Source organism: Falco cherrug, chromosome 3, assembly GCF_023634085.1.
Source record: "Falco cherrug isolate bFalChe1 chromosome 3, bFalChe1.pri, whole genome shotgun sequence".
Taxonomy (NCBI): domain Eukaryota; kingdom Metazoa; phylum Chordata; class Aves; order Falconiformes; family Falconidae; genus Falco; species Falco cherrug.
In genome coordinates this window covers 77,264,435-77,285,519 of record NC_073699.1, presented here as the reverse complement: position 1 = coordinate 77,285,519, position 21,085 = coordinate 77,264,435, and the positions used below count along the sequence as shown (strand labels likewise).

Sequence of the window (21,085 nt, the reverse complement as noted above, 5' to 3'; positions counted from 1 at the left end):
CAGGATCTCCTATGACACTGTAAAGCTAAACAGTAGTTTTCAAAAATAGCTCCTAGGATCTAAAAAAACTCTGTTAAGAAACTATATCCATAAGTTTTGCCCAATAATGCAAATCTCTATACTAAAAATAAAATCTAGACTTACAGAGTTCAAATCAATCACAGAGAAAGTATTTTTGCAACCTATCAATATTAAGGAAAAAAAAAATAAAAAAAAAAAATCGACCTACATACATGAATTTTCAAACAAGCAAATGACAAACTCAGAGCCAGAAAAAGGAGTAGCTGAGCCTAAACTTTCACCTGCGGCTCACTGAACTCAGCTCTTCATCCAAACTGTGCTAACAAACCAATACCCAATTAAAAAAAAATTATGAAGGGTTATGGTTGTACATATTTACTAATTGTAAGTCACTCACGTAACACAAACATTTCAAAGTCAGAAAATAAAAATGTAATTTAAAATCAACCAAACTATATTCAAAGGCAAAAGAACGTTTAAAATTGCCCTCTTAGTGTACAGTTACAGCTGAATCATGAAGGAAGCAACTCTACCCTCTTGTTCAGAAACAGAGAGCCCCCCCATCATATAACCCTGAGTTCACTGATTAAATACTGAAGATCAGACTTTCTAAATTCATTATAGCTGCTCAGCCTGGACACCACAGGTGTCCAGCGTTATTCCCCATCTTACACCCACAGCTCTGCAGCCCCATTTCATTGTTTTCAAGAACCTTTTGCAGAGTTGTGCCAGTGCCTCCATGCTCTACTCTGTTCCACTTGTTTCTAACTACAGGATTTCAGGTGTCTTTCACAACATGCAAGTCAAACAAGATCTATGGTTTCTATTGTGCTAGCTACCAAATGGAAAGGATGAGTTGTTGTTTATAAAACCACAGTAACCACCCTGACTCTCCCACTAATACTGAAGTGGTAAGTGAGGATAAAAGTTACTGCTGGAAGCATAACCTATTTGCAAATATGGTATCTGATTGTCTCTCATTTAGCTACTTAGTTTTCATGTATTTTATCACATGTAAGATTTTCACCTTTAAAATTCTGAGGTCCTGCACATATACATACACTTCAGACATCCCTCTCCAGCTCTGCACTTGTTTGAAGCAATGACACTGCCCAAGTCCCAGAGAGGTATCACTGCATTGAGATGATGTCCAGATTTCAGTTGCACATGAGGCCAAACATGGACTGAATCAGTTTTAACTTCTCTTGGGATGACAATCCCCCAAAGAACAATAGTTAGCTCTAGTTGACTAGGATGAACCATGGGAACTGAGTACATGTCTTATAAAAGATATCACATGCTTTTAAAAGCTACACAAAAGAAGAAAAAAAACCACCACGTTTTAGCTATACCAACTGCTTTTATAATTATTTTTTCTTCCCTGAAGACTGTCATTAGGTTCAGCAGCTCTGAGACCACACATATTCTCATTTCACTCCTGCTACACTAAATACCACAAAGTACACAGGCCAGTTTGACACTTCAGAAGCAAAAGATTCACAGCACCGACTGAAGCCAGTCAATGCACTATTTGCAAGCACTTACATTCATAGTTTCACAACTGTGCTTCACCCTCACCACTCCCATGTTAATGTAGTTAACTGATGTTTTCTCTGAGCAGAGAACAGCTCTCTAGTCTGGGAAAAAACTGGGTTTGTTATGCATACAAGTGGAGACCAGGTAGAAATCAACTGTTGTTAAATGGAAGTGTCGCTAAATGAAACTACCACTTGAAAGGCTAATCCAATATCCTGCTGTACAAAACATTTAACTATGTGCATTCATTTCGGTAGAAGACAAGAGATCAGGCATTATTTATGACCTTCAGTAGCTTATATCAAGAGCTGGAAAAGAAACACTTGGGAGAGAAAAAAAAATTAAGCAAGGCATGTTAAGGAGTGTTCATGCTGAAAAAAAAAAAAAAAAAGCAGCACACCAAAAAAACCCCACCGCTCCCCAAAACCACAGAATCCATTAGTTGGAATCACAATTTTTCTGTTTATTTACCTTCTTATTAAGCCAGTGCCACAGCTTGTCAGTGGCAGGGGGAGAGGGAAGAAAAGGGAAAAAAAGACAAGAACACAGTGGAAAATTATTGGAAAATGCAGTAATAGGGGAAAAAAAAAAAAACAACCAACAATGAGAGGCAGGCAAAGTCATCCACAGAATGAAAATGAATTTGTTCCAGACACAAAGGTAAATTGCAATAGGAAGAAAAGATCACAACTTCTAATGCAAGAATCTAGATTTTACTATTAACATGCACTTTTTGAAACAAAGAGGGATGTAACAAATAAGAACAATTTTAATCATATTAACAGAGCTATCAGCATGATCTGGGCAATTCCACTTTAATTATACCAAGAGCTAACATTTCAGAGCAGGATTTGTAGAAGTACTCTGAGAAGGGCACTTTACTGAAACATGAAAACTTAACATGAGATACTTGTTTATTGCACTAATAGTCCCATTCAGGCAGTTTCCTATGTATTTCAAAACATTCCTATCATGTCAACTACTGTTAAACAAATTTTGTATGGTTTTTAGTACCACATTCATATTACAACATTGATATTCAATGGCACAATATCAAATATAATTAATTAAATCTGATATACACACAACAGCAAATTGTTGATCAAATAAATGTACAGATTTCATATAATTTTATTGTTTGTGCAGAAGGCTCTCCACTTCTCAACTGTCAATTTCTCTTTTTGTGCTACAGTTATTTTTCCTTGCTAATTCTCACCCATGCTGCTCAAGTACACCCATTTTAGGACCTAGCTGATGTAGGACTATACTCTTAATTCTAGCCATTAGTAATCAGTTAGCAGCATAATCACAACAGTCAAAAGCTTCAATGTTATTCCTCTGTGTTAAGAGATTAAATCAAGTAAGTGAAGTTTGCTTCTCCTGGAAAACATCATCACTGAATGCTCAAGTAAATCTAGTGTTTTCACCAGTTGCCAGAAAATAATAGTTCAATGAAAACATCTAAGAACAATTCAAATAAAAAAAAAAATAAATCTCAGACTGTTAATTAAGTTGAATCAGAAACAAGAAACAGGTTTACGAAGAAACATGAACATCAGGAAACGTGAAAATAAAATACGTCACAAAGCATCCGCTTTTACTACTCGTGGAAAGAATCACAGTAATGTAAAGACGGCAAAGTTCCGAAAGCCTCCAACTGACACTATAAAATTTGTTTCTATTTCACCTCTTCACCTATGGGATAATTTATCAGTCAAAAAAGGTGAAGTTGTTTACTGATTCAACAACACACTTTTGCCTCTAACTTCACTTCTGCACATTAAAACCCACTACAGGGGTTTAGGTTTGTTTTGGAACAAACAGAGATCTCATGGCTCTTACCTCTCCACTTTGTAAGTCCAATGCAATAGAAACTAGAGCTCTATTCTTAGCCTGAGATTTTAGCAGAATGTGAAAGGAAGTCTTTGGTATTTTTCTGTTATTTCAGCCTTCTGGCATTGGATCATAAATACAGTAACTAGGAAATAACATTATACGTCAAAAAACCAGCAATTTTTTATTAACATTTAAGATGCTATCTGGGAGAGTTTACCTGCCTATTATCTTACCAACACCAATGTTAAGTAGTTCTATAAATGTAAACAAACACATCTGAAAATAGGCTACAGCTTAATTTTAATCTTCAAGTTATCCAAAAAAACTAAGCCCACAGTCACTTTTGCAGTATTTTATTGGAAAACTATTTATATAAGATCTTACACATCTTAGGAAGTATTTCCTAAAATAATACATGCACTAGTAGAGATTCTGCTCGTTTTCTGTGCTTGGTTTAACCACTTGCTAAATTTGGTACCAGAAGAATGAAACCTTGACTTTACCAAAAGTCCAAACACTTTATTACTGTCCTCCATATAAAAAAATTCCAGTATGCTATACCTAGAAAAAGCGTAACAACTACATGACTCACTGAAGTCTACCAGAAAGCATGCAGGCAAAATACTAGTACATTCTAATTAATAAGTCTAGTGCATGCAGTTGAGCAACAGCCTATACTGCTCAACTCCCTCGCAAATTCCAATAAAAAACAAAACTACAGTCTCAATATTAAAGACAACAGTTGTCTTTTAAACAAAAAAAAAAGTTATTAGTTCCTGACTTGATAAAAACATGTATGATATCCTATCTACTAAGTTTTAAGATGACTTGATGAAAACCTCCTAATCTTTCCTCCAAGAAGTCTCTCACACCTGAACTGCTGCATCTGATGGCTCCACAGGGCAATGCACAACCAAGGACTAAGGAATACAGTAAGGACATCTTATTTCCATAGTCCATATTTAGAGCAGGCCTGCACATACAGGCACAGTTTGACCTAGTATTTATAAAGAAAATGAAAAGCAATGCCCTACTTTCTTTCCTCTGGACCAGAGCTTCTCTTCAGTTCAAATCTGTGTGCATTTCCAAGAGGAAACCAGAGGTCGACAAGCAGTGGGAAAGAAGCAGAGCAGTTCTTTTCTTACTTTTATTTAAGAAACAGACATAATCAGTAAAGCTCAGAGATTGGCATGCGTAAGCAGTACTCTCCCATAATTTCTCATAATGGGTCCTTTTCCAGACCATCTACACTAGCCTCCTGCACTTCATCTGGGAGAAGACAACATGCCACTCTAAGACGCCTTCCTCATCCTCACTGCCTTTTACTCAAAACTGGAATTATTTCCTAATCAGGCATACCACTTTAGAAAGACCAAGTAGTACCACTAGATATTTATGTGAAACAGACCTCAGCTAAGTACAAGAAGCCATTGACAAGAGCCCCAAGAATTCTGATGCTGAGATTCAGCCTGCAATTAACTCCATATACAGAAAGCAAAACCAAAAAAATCACTAGGCAGCTACAGCTCCCAGTAAAAGAAAGTTACAGATAATACTAAAAAATTAAACATCTAATTGCAAAGGAAATGATCTCTCATTCTTGGTTTCTCACACACACAAAAAAGGTAAGCTGTAACAATATACTCCATGAATTTCTATTTTGTGTTTGCATATTTTTACTTGCTCTTCAACAGTGCCTACTGAAGCCAAAATGTTTGGTAATCATACAGCTCTTAAATACAGCTCTTCCATCCTTCCTAAAAAAAAATTACAAGGATGTAATTTTCATTCCTCTCCTTTCCCTGTCACCACAAAAAAAAAAATCACAACTGCCAATAATCTATGGCATTTCTTCCCAAATTCTCAGAGATAAGATGCATTCATGATTCTAGAACACACGGAATAAGCATACCCTAGAATTTAAAAGATACGAAAGCATTAGTGTGACAAACATTGGAAGACCACATATAATTCCAGTCACCCATGATAAAGCCAGGTGAACTGTAATTAGAACAGGCACAAACAAGGACAAGAGAATCATGCAGAGTATCAAATGTCCTTCTTGTAATGGCTAGAAGAGCAAGAATTTCTTTAATATACAGAGCACAGACTCAGAAGAATATGACTGTCATCTAAAAAATGGGGGTGGGGGAGGAGATGGAGAAATGAGTTTTGCCAACACTGTTCTTCTGCTTAGACAAGAACACCACCAATATAAACTGACCTCAGATACATGTAAGCCAAAAAGCAGGAAGTTCTGCTGCACATTACAACAAAAGCCCTACCTTCTTTAAGGAAAAAAGACTTAGTGGAATTAAGAAGGACACTGTATCATATAGTTATGCCATACAAGGATACTAAACATGACAACTCATGAAATGTAACACATACAATATTATGTCTGGAGAGTCTTCTTACAAAAGCTTTTAATGAAAGGCTTTGTATAAGGTAAGCTTTGATCCTCACGTGCTAATACTTTCCACTACCTTTGAAAAAAAACCCTTTATCTCATTCATAGCTGTATTCTGAAAGGCTTTTCCTCTTTCAAATACTTCCCCAATGAACTCTGAAATACTTACTTATTTCCTACAGCCATTTTAATGCTTTTGTTGACCTTTTGAATCCATCTACGCATTAGATCTGGGCTTCAGCTCTTCCTTTTCCTGCAGGAATTCAGAGCTATGAACTGCAGACAGTTCTGCCAAAGTACAGATGCTCTGACAAATGTACTTACAAGGTTCAGCTCTTCAGTTCTACAAACTCTGAAGTAACAGCTTTTTCTAAATCAGAGAATACTTCAACAACAGTTACAGAAAGCACATTTTTACACACTGGCATCGGTATTACAAACAAAATCTTATCAGTTTAAGTCAAAACTTACAATTCTGAATGGAGGAGCCTTCATAACTTTGTGGAGCTTTCCAACTCCACCATTTGCAATGCAAATGTGGGTGCATTTTGAGTGGAGAAGGGAGGGGAGCACAGAAGCCTCATTCTATGGCACTTCCCAGGTACCTTATGCCACATTATTTCTTCTCTTACAGAAGGGAGCCTCCCTTCTGTACCATCACTCCACTGTGTTCAGCAACTGTACTTCTACACAATATAAATAAATGCGTTCAAACTAGCTCAGGCCCTACTTACAGAATAAAATGGGTTACTTTTTACATTAAGTTTTCACAACAGAAGTCGGAATGTCTCATCCTTCAGATTAAAGCTCATTGTTTAACTTCAAAATCTCTGCGATCATGGTAAACCATGAAAAGTTTGCTTTACTCAGATAAGGAATCTTCTAAAGCTAACTCGAAATTTAAAAATCAACTTCTGTCAAGCTTTGTATGTAATCATTTAACGAAGTTTGAACGTGTACTTAAGTGTGAATAGTGACAGAAGAGACATGGTTTAAAATACGCCATAAAACAGATATAGTCTTACATGAGAGACAGGTCCATTAGTGACAGACATTTATTTTAGAATTAAAGCGTCTCAGCATACAGTGAACAGAGAATAAAAAACTTTCAGGTTGCTTAAGGAAAAAAGTAGAAATACCTTACTGTCAAGCTTTAGCATGACTCTTCCAAGCCCTCTGATGGGCCGTGGAGCAAGAGCTTCCTGACGTTCCTTCACAAAATTTTCAACAAGCTGCCACCAACTGTTGCAACGGTTTGCCATGAAGTTCAAAACTCCAAAATGAGCCACAAGTTTTTTAAGTGCCCAAACTGTAACCACAAGAAGGGAATTAATTATGAGAGATTTCAGAGGAGCTCCACAAGACTATGCAACTATTCCATTCTGAAAGACCTATGAAAAAGAACAAAAAATATTCTTGAGTTTTATTTCCCATTAGACATCATTTTAGTACTAAAATCACTTGAAAATTCCAAATCTCCTCACTCACTTTACAGCTGTGCTTATCCACAGGGCATTTAGATGGCAGCAGAAGAAAGGTGCCTCCGCACTACCCAAACACACAGCTAACAGACTTGAGCAAGGCCTGGCATTAGCAGGTGCCATTCCACAATTCCAGTAAAGTGGATTTATAACATCTTCACACATACACCACGCCACACGACTACACATAAAATACCACATTCAGAACTTAACAGTATGTTATGCATAAAATAAAATTTTCAGCTTCAATTCCTAAATTTTAGGCCTTCTATACTGTTCAAGCTCTTATCTTTCCTTTAAGAACTAACAGATCACATGCAATTTCACAGATCACATAAACCTACAACTGAAACACAACTGCTGATTAATTTTGCTTTTAAACATCAAAAACATTGTTTTGAGATCAGTGTATTATCCTGAGTTGAAAACAATCGCACAAAGTTTCAGAAAAATTCATAACACTCCTCAAAACCAGACAATAGTTACAAGTCTTCTTCCCCAAAAGAAGAATTTTGCTACCACAAGCAGCTTTTCTCCCAACAGTCTTAACCTATTTCCACTGTAAAATAGAGCTTCTCAGTAACCCTAGAAACATCCAGCATTACAGTTACAGAAATAAAAGCTCATGTCCATTTACTTGCCATGAAATAAGGCCCAGAGACTTCTTGCATAAGGCTTATTGTTCCAGTTCTGTGATGGCACTGCTCTCCCTGACTTACCGAGTACACACGCAAAACTTGTGAATCATCACAATCAGGAACGTAAAAGTAAACCCACATGACACAGATGAAACTTTCTTTGGACTCTAACTTTAACAGCCATGAACTACTTGCCATATTCTTTTTTTATTCAACATAATGTTACACCAATTATCTATCTTCTCATCACTGAAAATAAGAAAAGCAAGTAATCTTCCAAAGCCACTAGCAAATTTACTAACAGAAGACTTAATTAAATCACATTATAAACAAATATTTGTATTACAACTGGTTTAAATGGAGTACTGTTGCAAAAGTATCAGTCACAAAGACACTTTTACGTAGCAGTAACAGACCAGAAGGTCTCATAACCCAGTCCTGGCATGAACTACTTACACACAAACCTCTGAACAAAACTATGCTCCATCCCCAAAACCTGAAAACTGTGGTTCTAAAGGTAAACAAAGTGAACCTATTATCAACAGTCACTTCATTCTCCTAGTTGCTCCCTTTTTATACCAGAATTCAGTAACAGCGAATGTCACACGTAGACCAAAAACTACAGTCTGTGTTAAAAAAAATCTACTTAACACAGTAAAATCACTTTCTGCAAAAATGCTCCCTGTACGCCTCCAATTGTATCATATTTATAGCACCATTTGATACTGAACTCCCCATCAATACATTCAAGCATATTTTTAATAAAGTGTTTTGGGATTTTTTTGTATGAAGGACTACTCTCCAAACTAGATCCATTAATTACCGCTATACATCAACAGTACAGTAACTCCTTCAGCCTCAAAAATTCACCTCATGCTTCTACTTGGAGATGTGTACAATGACATACATAGCCGAAAAGTTTAACTTTTAATAGCTACAGGGCATTTACCAAAGTTCCACAAGCCCCGGTTACCTGCAAAGCCACTCGTGTAAGTACTGGTTCAGAGAGCTCGTTCAAGGATTTGCCGATACTTGGTTGACTTGCCCTCTGGCACCACCTTGTGGCCAATACGGGCTCTGTTCTCTTAAATAAAATAATCTTTCTACTAAAGATCACGTGGCAAACATACAAAAAAGAAGAAAACACAGTGCAAGTGCCAGCACCTGAATTACAGGTTGAAATTTTGTATAATGAAATGCAACTCACGGCAAATACACAAACTGCTGCTCAGCAAAAGAAGGCAAGCTTGCATTTTACAAGGTGAACAACATACCTGAAACGGCATTCTAACCTTTTGCTATTAAGTGTTTAAATAGTATGTTCTAGAACAACTGAGTGCACGCTCATTGCAAAGGTGATGTCAGAAGGTGCTACAGCCACACAGCTGTAACTATGTTAGATTAAAAAGAGGCAAGAGAGAAAAGGCTGAAGGAGGGCTGTTTTTAGAAAGTTCTGAGCAAAAGAGAAAGGCTGCATAATTAAGAGATTCCACACATTTCCAGGAAGCAGAAAATGACCTGCAGACAGACAAAAACAGAAGCAAAAAAGAGAGATGTAACAGAGCAAACAAGGAATGAAAGCGCTTAAAAAGAGACAATACCATGATTCCCAGGCTCACATTACTGAACAAAAGGCTACAAGCGTTCTACAACCAGCTTTATTGCTTAGCCTTTGAATTCAAAAGTAATCTTTTCACCTTTTCATTTGATGGTGCAATTATAATTCTTCCACCCTCTCTACATTAAGCAATTTTAAAAGAGCATCCCATTATACTGAAGTACAAATGCATTAAAAAAAAAATATGTTAACGGTACCAAGGTATTTCTAATACTCTAAATGCTGCTTCGTGTTCCTTATATTCGTAAACACAATGATGAATTTAACACCTTTCTATTTAAGGCTTTGAAGGGTTATTTTATTTTACTAAACATAGAAGCATTCTCCCTAGCATCTCAAAAATGCTTAGTTATTAGTCTCCTTAAACTCGAACAGTTGCAAGGAAACTTCCTTTATAAGCCCTCCTATTTTTACTACCACCTCTCTTCTAACAATCCAGGTTATCATCATTCACCATCCGATGCTTAATGTGATCCACTGTTCTAAAAATGTGGTTCTCCTCATCATTATATTGCCTCTTCACTGTATTTTTGTGGTGATCTAGTAATAATCAGTTACATCACAAGAAAAAGCACTTAAACGGCCGTGTCACTGCTAAGGCAAGTCACAAATATTCTCAAAATTGATTTATATTTTGACATGAGTTTATTTTTTCAGATAGCCTTTTTAGACCTTATGGCTGGCAGCAGCAGTATTCATCCATTTCAGTTCTATACGTGCGCTTTTTAGATTTGTCTGGCTCAAGTTTAAAATCATTCATTGTTGTCTGCCTAACTGTAAAACTATCGCATCCATTTTTCGTCCCAGCCAAGTATGTATTTCTGAACAGTGGTTATGTCACTCCTTGACTTTTCAATAAATTAAGCCATGTCAACTCTGCTTCTAGCAAGTCTAAAATTTATTGTCTAATCCTTTATCAGTTTTATGATTTATTTATGAGCTACATCCAACCTGGCATCGCCATTTCCCAGGATGCCCACACACCAAAGCTGGGCAGTTTCTTCTGTAGGAACTACGCTGGAATGAAACAAAGATGAACCCCCTCTCTGCTCTTACGCTGCGTTCAGCTGTTCATACATCTAACCATCGCTTTACCCTTCAGCTGCTGCTACAGCACCACAACCAAACGTGCAGCTGTTCCCTGCACCATGCCTCTCAATCACCATGCCTCACAGTGCCCACAGCTCCTTGAACCTGTACACATGGCCCCACAGCCGTAATTTCCAGATGCACAACTAGACTTTGTTTATAATGGCTTTGTGTATTGAATGTAAATTGCAAGGTTTTGGTAGCAGGGTGGCCGCTGGGGTGGCCTCCATGGGGAGAAACCAGGGGCTACCTTGTGCCAGACACAGCTGGTTCCAGGTGGCTCCACAATGGACCCACCACAGGCCAAGGCTGAGCCCATCAGGCATAGGTGTGGTGCCTCTGTGAAAATATACCTAAGAAAGGGCAGAAAACACTAGAGAGGGGGAAGAGGAAGGAACACAGAGAGAGCAGGTGAATAGAGGAAGAAGAAACAGAGGGAATAAAAAGGCCAGGGGAGTAAAAATGTTCCACAGCACAGCAGGCACATCACTCAGAGGGACCGTGGCCCGCGAAGGACCCATGCCGGAGCAGATACACCTATTGAAGAGACTGTGGCCGAGGGATGAGGAGACACCTGAGCTGGCACCTCCCCAAGGGGACTGCAGCACATGGATGAGCCCACACTAGAAGACAGAAAAACAGCGATTGACTTGAGGGCGCCTGGGCACTAGCTGGGGCCAACCCACCACACTTGCTAAAAAGTAAAATAGTTACATATAAGTGTTACATAGATTTCAAAATGCTGAAAATTAGCGTTTTAACTGAAGTTTAAAGAAAATCCAAGCAAATCAGGAAACTCATTTTGTTTACAATAGGGGGGTGGGAGGAAATGCCTTCAGATTCATAGTAGCTCATGCATATTCCCAGAGTTCCCGCCTTCCCTATTCACTCCCCTTAAAGAGTATTAAAAAAAAAAAAAAGGCATTCAGTTTTATAACCACCTCTTTAGATAGCTACCATAACTACTCCATTTTTGCTTGACATATAAGAGAACAGATGCATGTAGATGTGAAGCAACAAAGCTAATTAACCTTAGAGCTAGAATTAGAACCAAATTTATCTTGTCACTTGTCCACAGAGCCTAGCAACCCATTTTTAATGGAAATTAAGTTAACATGAGCTGTACTTCACTACTGAATAACAGCTAAAATATTTTTTCTCTATAGGTGCAAAACCAAAGACATCACGAAGAAGAAAAACAAAAGTACTCTAAATCAGAAGTATTTTTACAATGTAAGGTATGGCACTAAATTATTCCAGGTAACTACAAGAGACAAAGCAATCTTACACAGTTGTTCACTACATGGTGACAGTACAAATCAGTCTTCCTATTTGAAGCTACAATTCATATCTTGTCTTAACAAAAAGCCTTGAAAAAGTTTTAAATCACAATTCATACAAGCCTACAAGCCTTTCCTTCTATTTTATTTAACAGAAAGCCCAAGGCTATCAAAGTCATTATTTAACATGCATTTCTAATAATTGGATTATTACCTGCAAAAGGCACTGGCAACAGCTGCACAATCCAGAAATTTAGCCAGATCTGGACAATGACAATGGCCCACACAAGTGTAACAAAGTAAATATCACTAGTCTTCTTTTTTCTAAGAAAAGATCCAATCTCAGGTCTTTGTCTGCTCCCAGAAGATGAAGAAGAGGAGAAAGATGATGAAGCATGTGGAGGCTCATCACCTTCTGTTGCTCCTAAAACAAAGAAATGCAAACAAAGAAGTGGAAATATCAGATTAATGTTCACCACAGAACAGAATATGCTCCCTAGTCCCAAATTAAGCTCTTTATTTTTGTTTTGGCTGGTTTTCTTTAAATTTGTTTAAAAGACAGAGACTGCCTTGGCACTGATCTGAATTTTGAAAAGCTAGAACAGGGCTGTGTAAGCTCTCCCACGTCATGCAATACCATGCCAAGCAGTGCTGGGAGCAGGAGAGAAGAAGAGATGCTGCAGCCTCTGAGAGGCCTCCTGTCACTGCAGGTAAGTTACAAGCCAAATATATTTTATCAAAGAATCACAAAACCCTGAAAAATACCTAATGTAATTCAATTCTAAAAGAAATCTAAAGTCTTAAAAGAAATCTTTGATTTCTCTTTATTTCAAGTATTGAAAAACAAATCTTAGGTTTAGCCCATTTAAAGAAAACAAAAAAATACAACATACATTGAAGAGAGAGCTTGTATCTTACAGCTTTCTTACTACACTTTTTCTTTTCGTGAACACTCACATTACAAAAATAGCACTTGCACCATGACCCTAAATTACTTGCTTGTGTAACATATTTTAGTAACAACAGCAAGCATAAATTAGGTAACAAATGTTGTCATTCGTAAGTTAGTAAACATGGAATTCAATTTAAAAATGTGAGCTGATGTGTCAAAGGCACTTCTAAACAAACAGTAAATAGTCATTTCAGGCCAAAATATTATATCCAAATTAAAATTCTTGTATAGAGAACATTGTCATTTATTTATTTATTTAACTTTTAATTGGTAAATCTGCCTAGTATGGGTGACACCAAATCCACCTTCAGTCACTCAATGTAGAATCTCTCCTGGACAACACTGGTAAAAACTTCTACTGAGGCCCCATGCTGGTGATGAAATGTACACGCTTTCCACACATCAGTACTTGAGAAAAATTTGCAGCCAAGATAGAGAACACACACACAGAAAAATCTCTAAAGTTACTCTATACTGAAGAATAAAAGGCAATTTGTTATGTTGGTACATACTGCAGCAGGTAGGTAGGCAATGAACACAACTCTTCCACTGGACTTTTATCACATCAATACCAATTCACCTCCCTCCCACAAAGAAAAATTGCTGTACTCTTGTTATAATATACTACATGCATACCAGTCAAACAATTCGTGTTCCACACATGCAGTTTTAGCTGCAATGTATCACTAAAGCCATTCCTAGCCTAGCATGACAGCTAGAATGTACAAAAAGACCAGACCAATGTGTCATACGTGTACAGTAGTGGTAAGTGACAAATTCTGCAGCCTCACACATTGGATGAACACTCTTCTTTTGTTGCGGAAATCTGCACTGGTGTTCTACAAGTAAGTGGAATTATTTTTAGAGCTTATAAACACTTCCCCCAACACACCAATACAATAATGCAGATCTACTGATTAACCCCACTGATAGGACACTGGAATGATGACAGAAACATCAGTTGGTTGCTGGTAACCGTATTTGGTGAAACTTCAGAATATTCCCAAAGGAATTACAGCATGCAACCTAAAAGAAGGAACTCTGCAAGCAGCTAAACACAGCAGAAGCTTCAGGTGGAGTGCTTATGGGCAGATCAACTCATGTCTCAAAGGGAGGAAGCCTATCATACCAACTAGACTTGGGAGAAAAAGACACGAGTCCATTTTTTAATAAGGGGACAGGAAGCTACCTGTAAACAGAAGTTTTCCTAAAAAAACAAAGTATTTTTGTTGTAAGAGATAGAGTACATTGCCCTGTACTTCTCAGTCTGCTTTCAAAGAAGCAGAACAGTACTAATAGAAACAAATGGATCCAGCTTACTATGCACTAAAGGAACACTAATCTGAAAGCAGTACATCCTTAACTGAGAAATCTCCCCTATCAATTCATCTCACTTAGCACTTTTCTTCTTACCTTTTTGCTCCAAAATTAATAAACAGAAGTGACATGACAACAAGCAGAAACTCAAATATTTATTACAGGGGAGGGAGTGTTAAAAGCTAAAATAAAAAAAACAAAGGAATTTAATCTGCTGAAGTCTATGCCTCAAGATTAAAGTTATCTGATAAGGGCTTTTGGAGCAAAAAGTAATAAGAGTCACTTTTATGGAAGAAAAAAAGAATATACCTTCTTTCAGTAATGAAAAATTTGATCAATGTATTTTTGCAATGAAGAAAACCTTAATTAAATAACAGTAATGTTAAGAGCAGTACCAATTAAACAGCCTCATTCCCTTACAGTTTCCCTATTAACTTATGCAGACTGTATACAGAATGCAAAGCACAGATGGGAAAGAGTTGAAAGGAAAAAAAGAAAAAAAGACTAAAAACTCCTAGAGGATCCCAAGACAAGAAAGCTTTTCCAGAATGCAGTTCCACAGCACTTTAAGCAAAACTGAATCAGCACTGCCAATGACACAGTATTCTCCCCGTGACAAACACAGACTCCTTAACATCAGAACTGCCATTCAGATGTCTGTATCCAGTTGGTTCACAAAGCTGATCCATCCAAAAAAACCACCAAACTTTCAAAATGAAAAAGACACATTTTGTTGGCAAGGTATGTTCTGCAAACGGAGGCATGACTCATGCAAACCGTGCCTTATCAACACAAATAGGAAAAAAAAAAACCCTACCACAATATCGATTTAGAGTAACTTCAGTTTCTGTAAAATCCCATTTAGCGTGCTTCATGATATTTTTAGAGATGAAACCTGAAGAGCACCTTTCCATCTTCCAGCTAACAAAAGCATGACAGTCTTTCCCAAATGGCTAACATAATAGCTAGTGTATAATTCTAGCAAAATCAGAATGTATGATACTTATTTGAATATAATAAAAACAAAGTCAATTTTCCAGGCTGTGTTAAGATACATTCTTTTCTTCACACAATGTGTTCTCTGTCAAGTCAACTTCTTGCTGACATAGCATTTTGAATTATTATCCTCCCCTTCCTTAAATAAAAGGAAAAGGCACAGCAGCATAAACAGGAAGGCAAGTGTCTATCACCATGCAGCAGGGTATCAAAATAAAATCTTCAGTTAGATGAAACAGTGTTGTTATTATTACCAATGAAAAAAATCTTTCAGAACACCAGAACCAAGGTACCCCTTCATGAATAACCACATCTTTCTGTAATTTCAAGAGAAAAAGATTATTTTTTATTTGTAAGAAAACAAAGAAACTGGGGCAGAAAGGGCAGGTAAGAGTCATGAGTACATACATTTAAGGCTTTCAGTATCTATCATATTCAAAGCCAACAAGACAACAGAAGCTTGCCTACAAGGCAGCTAAAAAAATAGTGCAGTGGTATCTGCTTCTTCAATTGTGGACTTCTCATTTACTGTATATACTCTGGAAATACTTAGAACACCAGGAAAGTGAAGTTAGACCACCTGCACTGGTATCATTAAACGCCTCACCTCCAACACTAAATACCACTATTCAACCACGAAATAAGGAAAAGCATGAGTGTTCAGGAAAAACTATAAAATCAATACAGCTTACTTCCCCTCCTGTTTTTTTCACGAACAAATTTAAGCATAAGGAAAACAGTGAAAACTCAAAGCACTGACTGTTCTATAATTGATTTAATATGGTATAAGCATTGTTGTTGCTACTGACAACTAATTAACCTTGACAACCACTGACAGAATAGATATAAAAAAGGAAGATCTCCTGAAATTCGCTATCCAACTGCTGCCTGAAGATGTGAAAGCTTTCAAAATATTACGCTTCTCATAAAATAGATGTGCATTACAAGTTCCAAAACAAGATAACGAAACATCCAAAAATCACTGCAAAGGAAAAACGAAAGAGCTGTAATTTCTTAACCTTGCAAGTAAAACCTTTTGCTGTACAAGCATAACATTTCATCACCATTCACACAGAACATCCAAACCAGACGACCAAAAGGATGTGTTTAACACATATCAAAGAATAGAATGCTAGTTCCCAACAGATTGTTGTAAAATTGTTTGAACTATTGTTTAGGAGTAAACAGTACACAAAACAGTAAACTGTATTTGTTCTTTTCCTGCTGTGAAGGAAAACAACAGAATTCAGAAGACAAAAAAATCATCCAGTAAACTGTCTCAAGAAATTATGTCAAAATAAATACACTGTAAAAGACACCTTTTTAAATCTGCTGTAGCTTTCTTTTGGCCAAGAAAGGTTACAACTTGAAAAGAGGAAAAAAAACCAAACTGTCTTAAAGAGAAAAAAATTAAAAACTGATAAGTTTAAAAAAAAGAAGTAGCAGGGGCAACAAACAAGAACACAACCACTTATTAGCACATTTGTGGGAGACTGTTGCTTGACCAGATGTTCAAAATTCAACTAAAAAAAAAAAAATCTCATTTACAAAACTAAAGATTAGAGACAGCAACGTAAGAGAACTGTCACCACAAAGCTCCATTCTCAAATTTTCAGGACATATATCCATAGGGTTCTATATTTTTATAATAGTCATGTACAATGTAGAAACAAAGGTAAGAAAAGAATAAGCTGTTTGAAACTGCCCTTTTCATATTTAGTTTTGTAAGTTCACATTCTGTCAAGTTGAATGACCCGTTTCGTCTAGTTGTGGGAAATGGATGAACCCTTCCAATTTCCAGAGATCTTCATAATAACTTATTTTTCTAGTATCACATTCCATCAAAGGTCTACCTAGAAAAATGATGCTAAGGTTCAAAACCAGTGATGGACAATTAAACACCTTCTTTGCAACTCTTTCAAGCCATTTCTTACAGATTTCTAGTTGGTTACTGCAAGTGGAAGTATTGCGACTCAAGCTATAACGTCAAGTACACTCACTACAGGAAAGACTTTGAGCATGCCACAGTGAAACAGAAAACAAAGGTTTTTTTCTCACTCTGATGTACACAAAAATTATTCCAGTCTGTCTGTACCTTGTCCTGAAATCCAGTTATATCTCGTAACTGCCAAAAAATCAAAAGGCAGCTAGGGAAAACTAAAAAATGAATAATAAAGAATAGGAAAAAAGATGGCCTCATTCCAAAAAAAAAAAAAAAAAAACACCACAAAAAACCACCCACAAAAAAAACAACCAAAAGACACCACCACCATAATAAATCCTTCTAGTCAGGCCTTCTAAATGTAGACACAGCCACGTAAACTATCATTTGCAAGAGAGCTTTTATATTATCTCCTTATTAACATTTTAAAAAACTTGTTTCACAAAGCAAGTGTAAATGTGCTATTTTGGACAGAATGAAGAGGATGGGGACTATTTTAAATTTTTTCTTCATTCCCTCCAATGTCATGCCTTTAGAGCAAATTCAAATGTTTCTTACAGAGTGTTCAGTCACCTGAGGGTTGTGAGGAATGTTCATTATTGGATTCATCTTCTGTCATTGAAATTGCCATGGCAATTGTTGAAGCAGCAATGGAAATCATCTGACCAGGAAGCTCTGCCCCTGTAAAATATATATGTGTATGTAAATAAAGAAAAGCTTAATCTTAAAATGTTTTATTTGTTGCTTGATGTCCACAAAAGCAGTGAACCAACAGAAATTATATGGGTAGACACTTTGTTTTTAGTATGCATTATATATATTCAATATGGTCAATCAGGAATGAGTGCCATTAATTTTAATATTACAATACACATGGAGCCAAAATACAAAACCAGTTATTTGCTTAGCACTATCCTTGCTAATGAACTGCTTCCAAGCCATTCAGAGTTGCTGGCAGTCTGATTAACCTAAAAATCTCTGTATCAGATACTCAAATTTTACTAACCAAGTTTATTACAACTTCCAAGAAAACAGTAAGACAGGAAAAAAGTTTCCCCAAAATAATCATATAGCTGATACTAGAAGGCAACACCTGACATTTGCTTTCATGCAAAATTGACTCACAACAGGAAAACCCAATTTTGCTTGGCCTGAACACAAAACATAGTTTTAAGAAACTGGTATTTTAAAAACAAATGAGTGGCTATAAGAAACTTGCTGAACGCAATTGTCTCAAGCTTCTCTCATACTTAATACTACAGGAGCTACCAAACCCATATTGCTCATCTCTTTCAAAATTAGCCTCCGATTCCAAATTTCCTGGGCTTTCTTTATGCTTGAAACTACATGTAGGATTCTGCAAACTTAAGTAATCAGGCTTGATCATTAGAGTTGCTCCTTTGCTATGAAAAGGAAACATCCATACCAATGATTTTCTGTAAAGAATTAAAAGATTCATTGCAGCATGAGTAAACGGTAAGATTTTTAGTCTGTTAGTTTCAAATTCTTGCAATCCATATGACGTTGAATTTACATTAAAACAATCCAGATTCTTTCATGTGACTTAAAAGAACTTTTGCCTCCAACAATAAAAGAAATAGTGACTTTCTCCTTACCAGAAGACTCCTTTCCATTCTGCTGCTCATGCAACATGCCTACAGTCATCAGAACAACTATAACCAGAAACACAGGAATTCTCCAGGAACCTGCCACAGAAGCTGAAAGATCCAAGGGTTTGTGCTTTTTATGAGAAAAATTATGCCATTAATAAACTCTACATTTAGCAAAACCAAGAAAGACACCACATCAACAAAGAACAATCTGGACAGAAACTAAAATACATCATAAAGCAAACAAGTTTTCCACATTGACAGAAAAGAATAGAAAATACAGGTGAACAAGTTTCTTGGTGAATAAACCAAGTTGTTACCATTCCTAACTTCAGCAACTTCAGACTATGCTGACACAAGAAAACAATTTTAACAACAGAAAATGAAACATGTGACCCCAGCCCTCCTTCACTGTCAGGGAGTAAGTACCAGGTCTGTCAGCCAAAGAAGGGAAAACCATGGGGAAGTACAAACTGTGCAGGAGGAGTTGAAGACACATGTTGCTCAGCATCTTGATGCCTTCCCATTCCCTACTCCAGCAGTCCCTGCAGGACACATGTAGCCAGAATTACTGAGCAGAGAAAACAGCATGCACCCCAGCTAAGACTCCATTATAAAGATTTAGCAGAAGTGTAAGCCACTAGCTTTGTTTGCAAGACAACAGAATCCCAGTGGATGCATTACAATAGTAACTCCTTGTTACTCACCCAAGTGAAAGAGCAGCATAATCCAGACAGGGACTGAGATCGCTTTTAAGTAACGTTCAGTGCTTATATTCCACTTGAATGAAACCATCAGCAGGTAACCAACAACCAGCGTCCATATCTTTAAGAAAAAGATACGCACAGGTATGTATACATACACGAGCACAATAGAACTGTATTTTGATACGTGTGTATATACACACACACACCCCCAACTGCCGTGGCGAGAGAACTGAAGTTAGAACCTGACTTCTGGTTCTAATTCTTCAAGAAGCCTGCGTTTCAGAACTGCCAATTAATTACATGAGGGTTTGCTCCATGTAAGAGAAATGTAAAGTTTGTGCAAAGCATAAGGGCAGGCTAGACACGCCTTTGGCCTGCCTTCAGTATGGTTCTAATGTCAGGGGGTATACAAGCTTTCCTGGACACAAACCCTGAAGGAAGATGGTTTTGCACCTGAGACCAAGCAATTATTCTGGAACTACCACTGAAAGGTGAGAAACTAAATGAAACAGGGCCACCAGCACCACCAACAGGGCCACACGGAGACAGAGCCAGCAGAGCACCGCTCACTCCAGCACAGAGCAGCTTGCCAGCTCCTGTGTTCCAGTCCAAAGAGACAAAGGGGGTTTTAAGTCACAGATAGCCATTCAGAAGCACAACAAGAACTGCTGTTTCTGAGCAGTGTTGGTCCACAAACCAGTCATGTCTTTTAATGACTTGTGACATGAAATTTAATCAAATATTTAACTAAAAACACTAGACAGAAAAATGTCTGTGACAATGTATCAAGAGACAGATGTGATCATACTGGTTTTGCTGCTTCTAACTGCTTTCAGTAACTCAGATTTATCATCAGATAAATCACAATACAGAATTCCAATTAAGAATCTTGAGACGAAGAATTTGAGCTTGAAAATGCTGAAAAGAAGAAAGCAGAAACCAGAAGTGGCAACAGGAGGTCAAAAGCTGCTACTCAGCAGAAGATGTGAAATAGAAGAGGTATGAAAACCTGTGAAAATAGAAACTCAGTGTTCCATCCTTAACAAAAAAAAAAAAACAAAACACCAACCAAATTCAACAAACATTCTCTATCCATAACCAGTTAAGGACACTTTCAAGTTTACACTTACAAATCCATAAATCCCAATGAAGTTTAAACAGAACCTCTATTAACAGCACTTGCCGAATCAGACGTCACTGTAAGAAGCAGTAATGTAGTGGCAGAGACATAGCACAAGTAGTTAAACAGAATACACCAGAAGAGCTTTCACCTCTTTACTTTGCACATTATATGACTCACACTGAGGAGGCAACAGTCCCTGTAAAAAGCAAGTTTGTGCGACATCTCCCATGCACCCAATTGGCGCAAAGGTAATCTTAATTGTACTGAATGCAGCAGCAAAGCAGTGATAACTTCAGAGGGAACACTCATACACATACACAAAACGTAATTTAAAAATCACTTAAATGTGAAAAAACTTACACCCTTTTCATACTAATCTCTCTCATCAAAGCTGATCAGCCCAACTTCCCACTGCTATCTCTAGTTTTGCATCAACGGAGCTGGATAATGCTTGTGGCCAAATGTGGACTTGAGACAAACGTCTAGAACTAACACAACCCTTAGACAATAAGACTAAAAAAAAAAAATT

General features: G+C 37.1%; 1 protein-coding gene across 3 annotated transcripts in view; it reads right to left on the bottom strand.

Annotated features, from left to right (window-relative positions):
* Nucleotides 1–21,085, bottom strand: part of TMEM245 (transmembrane protein 245) — an 87,260-nt gene that overhangs the window by 56,152 nt on the left and 10,023 nt on the right. For 2 of the 3 annotated variants that reach the window (XR_008731311.1, XM_055704462.1), the window contains exons 2-7: nt 19,434–19,551; nt 18,733–18,834; nt 17,690–17,797; nt 12,124–12,333; nt 6,943–7,112; nt 2,029–2,052 (exon numbers count right to left, since the gene is read on the bottom strand). Coding sequence is in view for 2 of the 3 variants with exons in the window: in XM_055704462.1 (XP_055560437.1) it covers nt 2,029–2,052; nt 6,943–7,112; nt 12,124–12,333; nt 17,690–17,797; nt 18,733–18,834; nt 19,434–19,551 (732 nt within the window). In the remaining variant the exon portion in view is untranslated. The remainder of the gene's footprint in view (nt 1–2,028; nt 2,053–6,942; nt 7,113–12,123; nt 12,334–17,689; nt 17,798–18,732; nt 18,835–19,433; nt 19,552–21,085) is intronic. The other variant, XM_055704463.1, reaches the window with a different exon arrangement.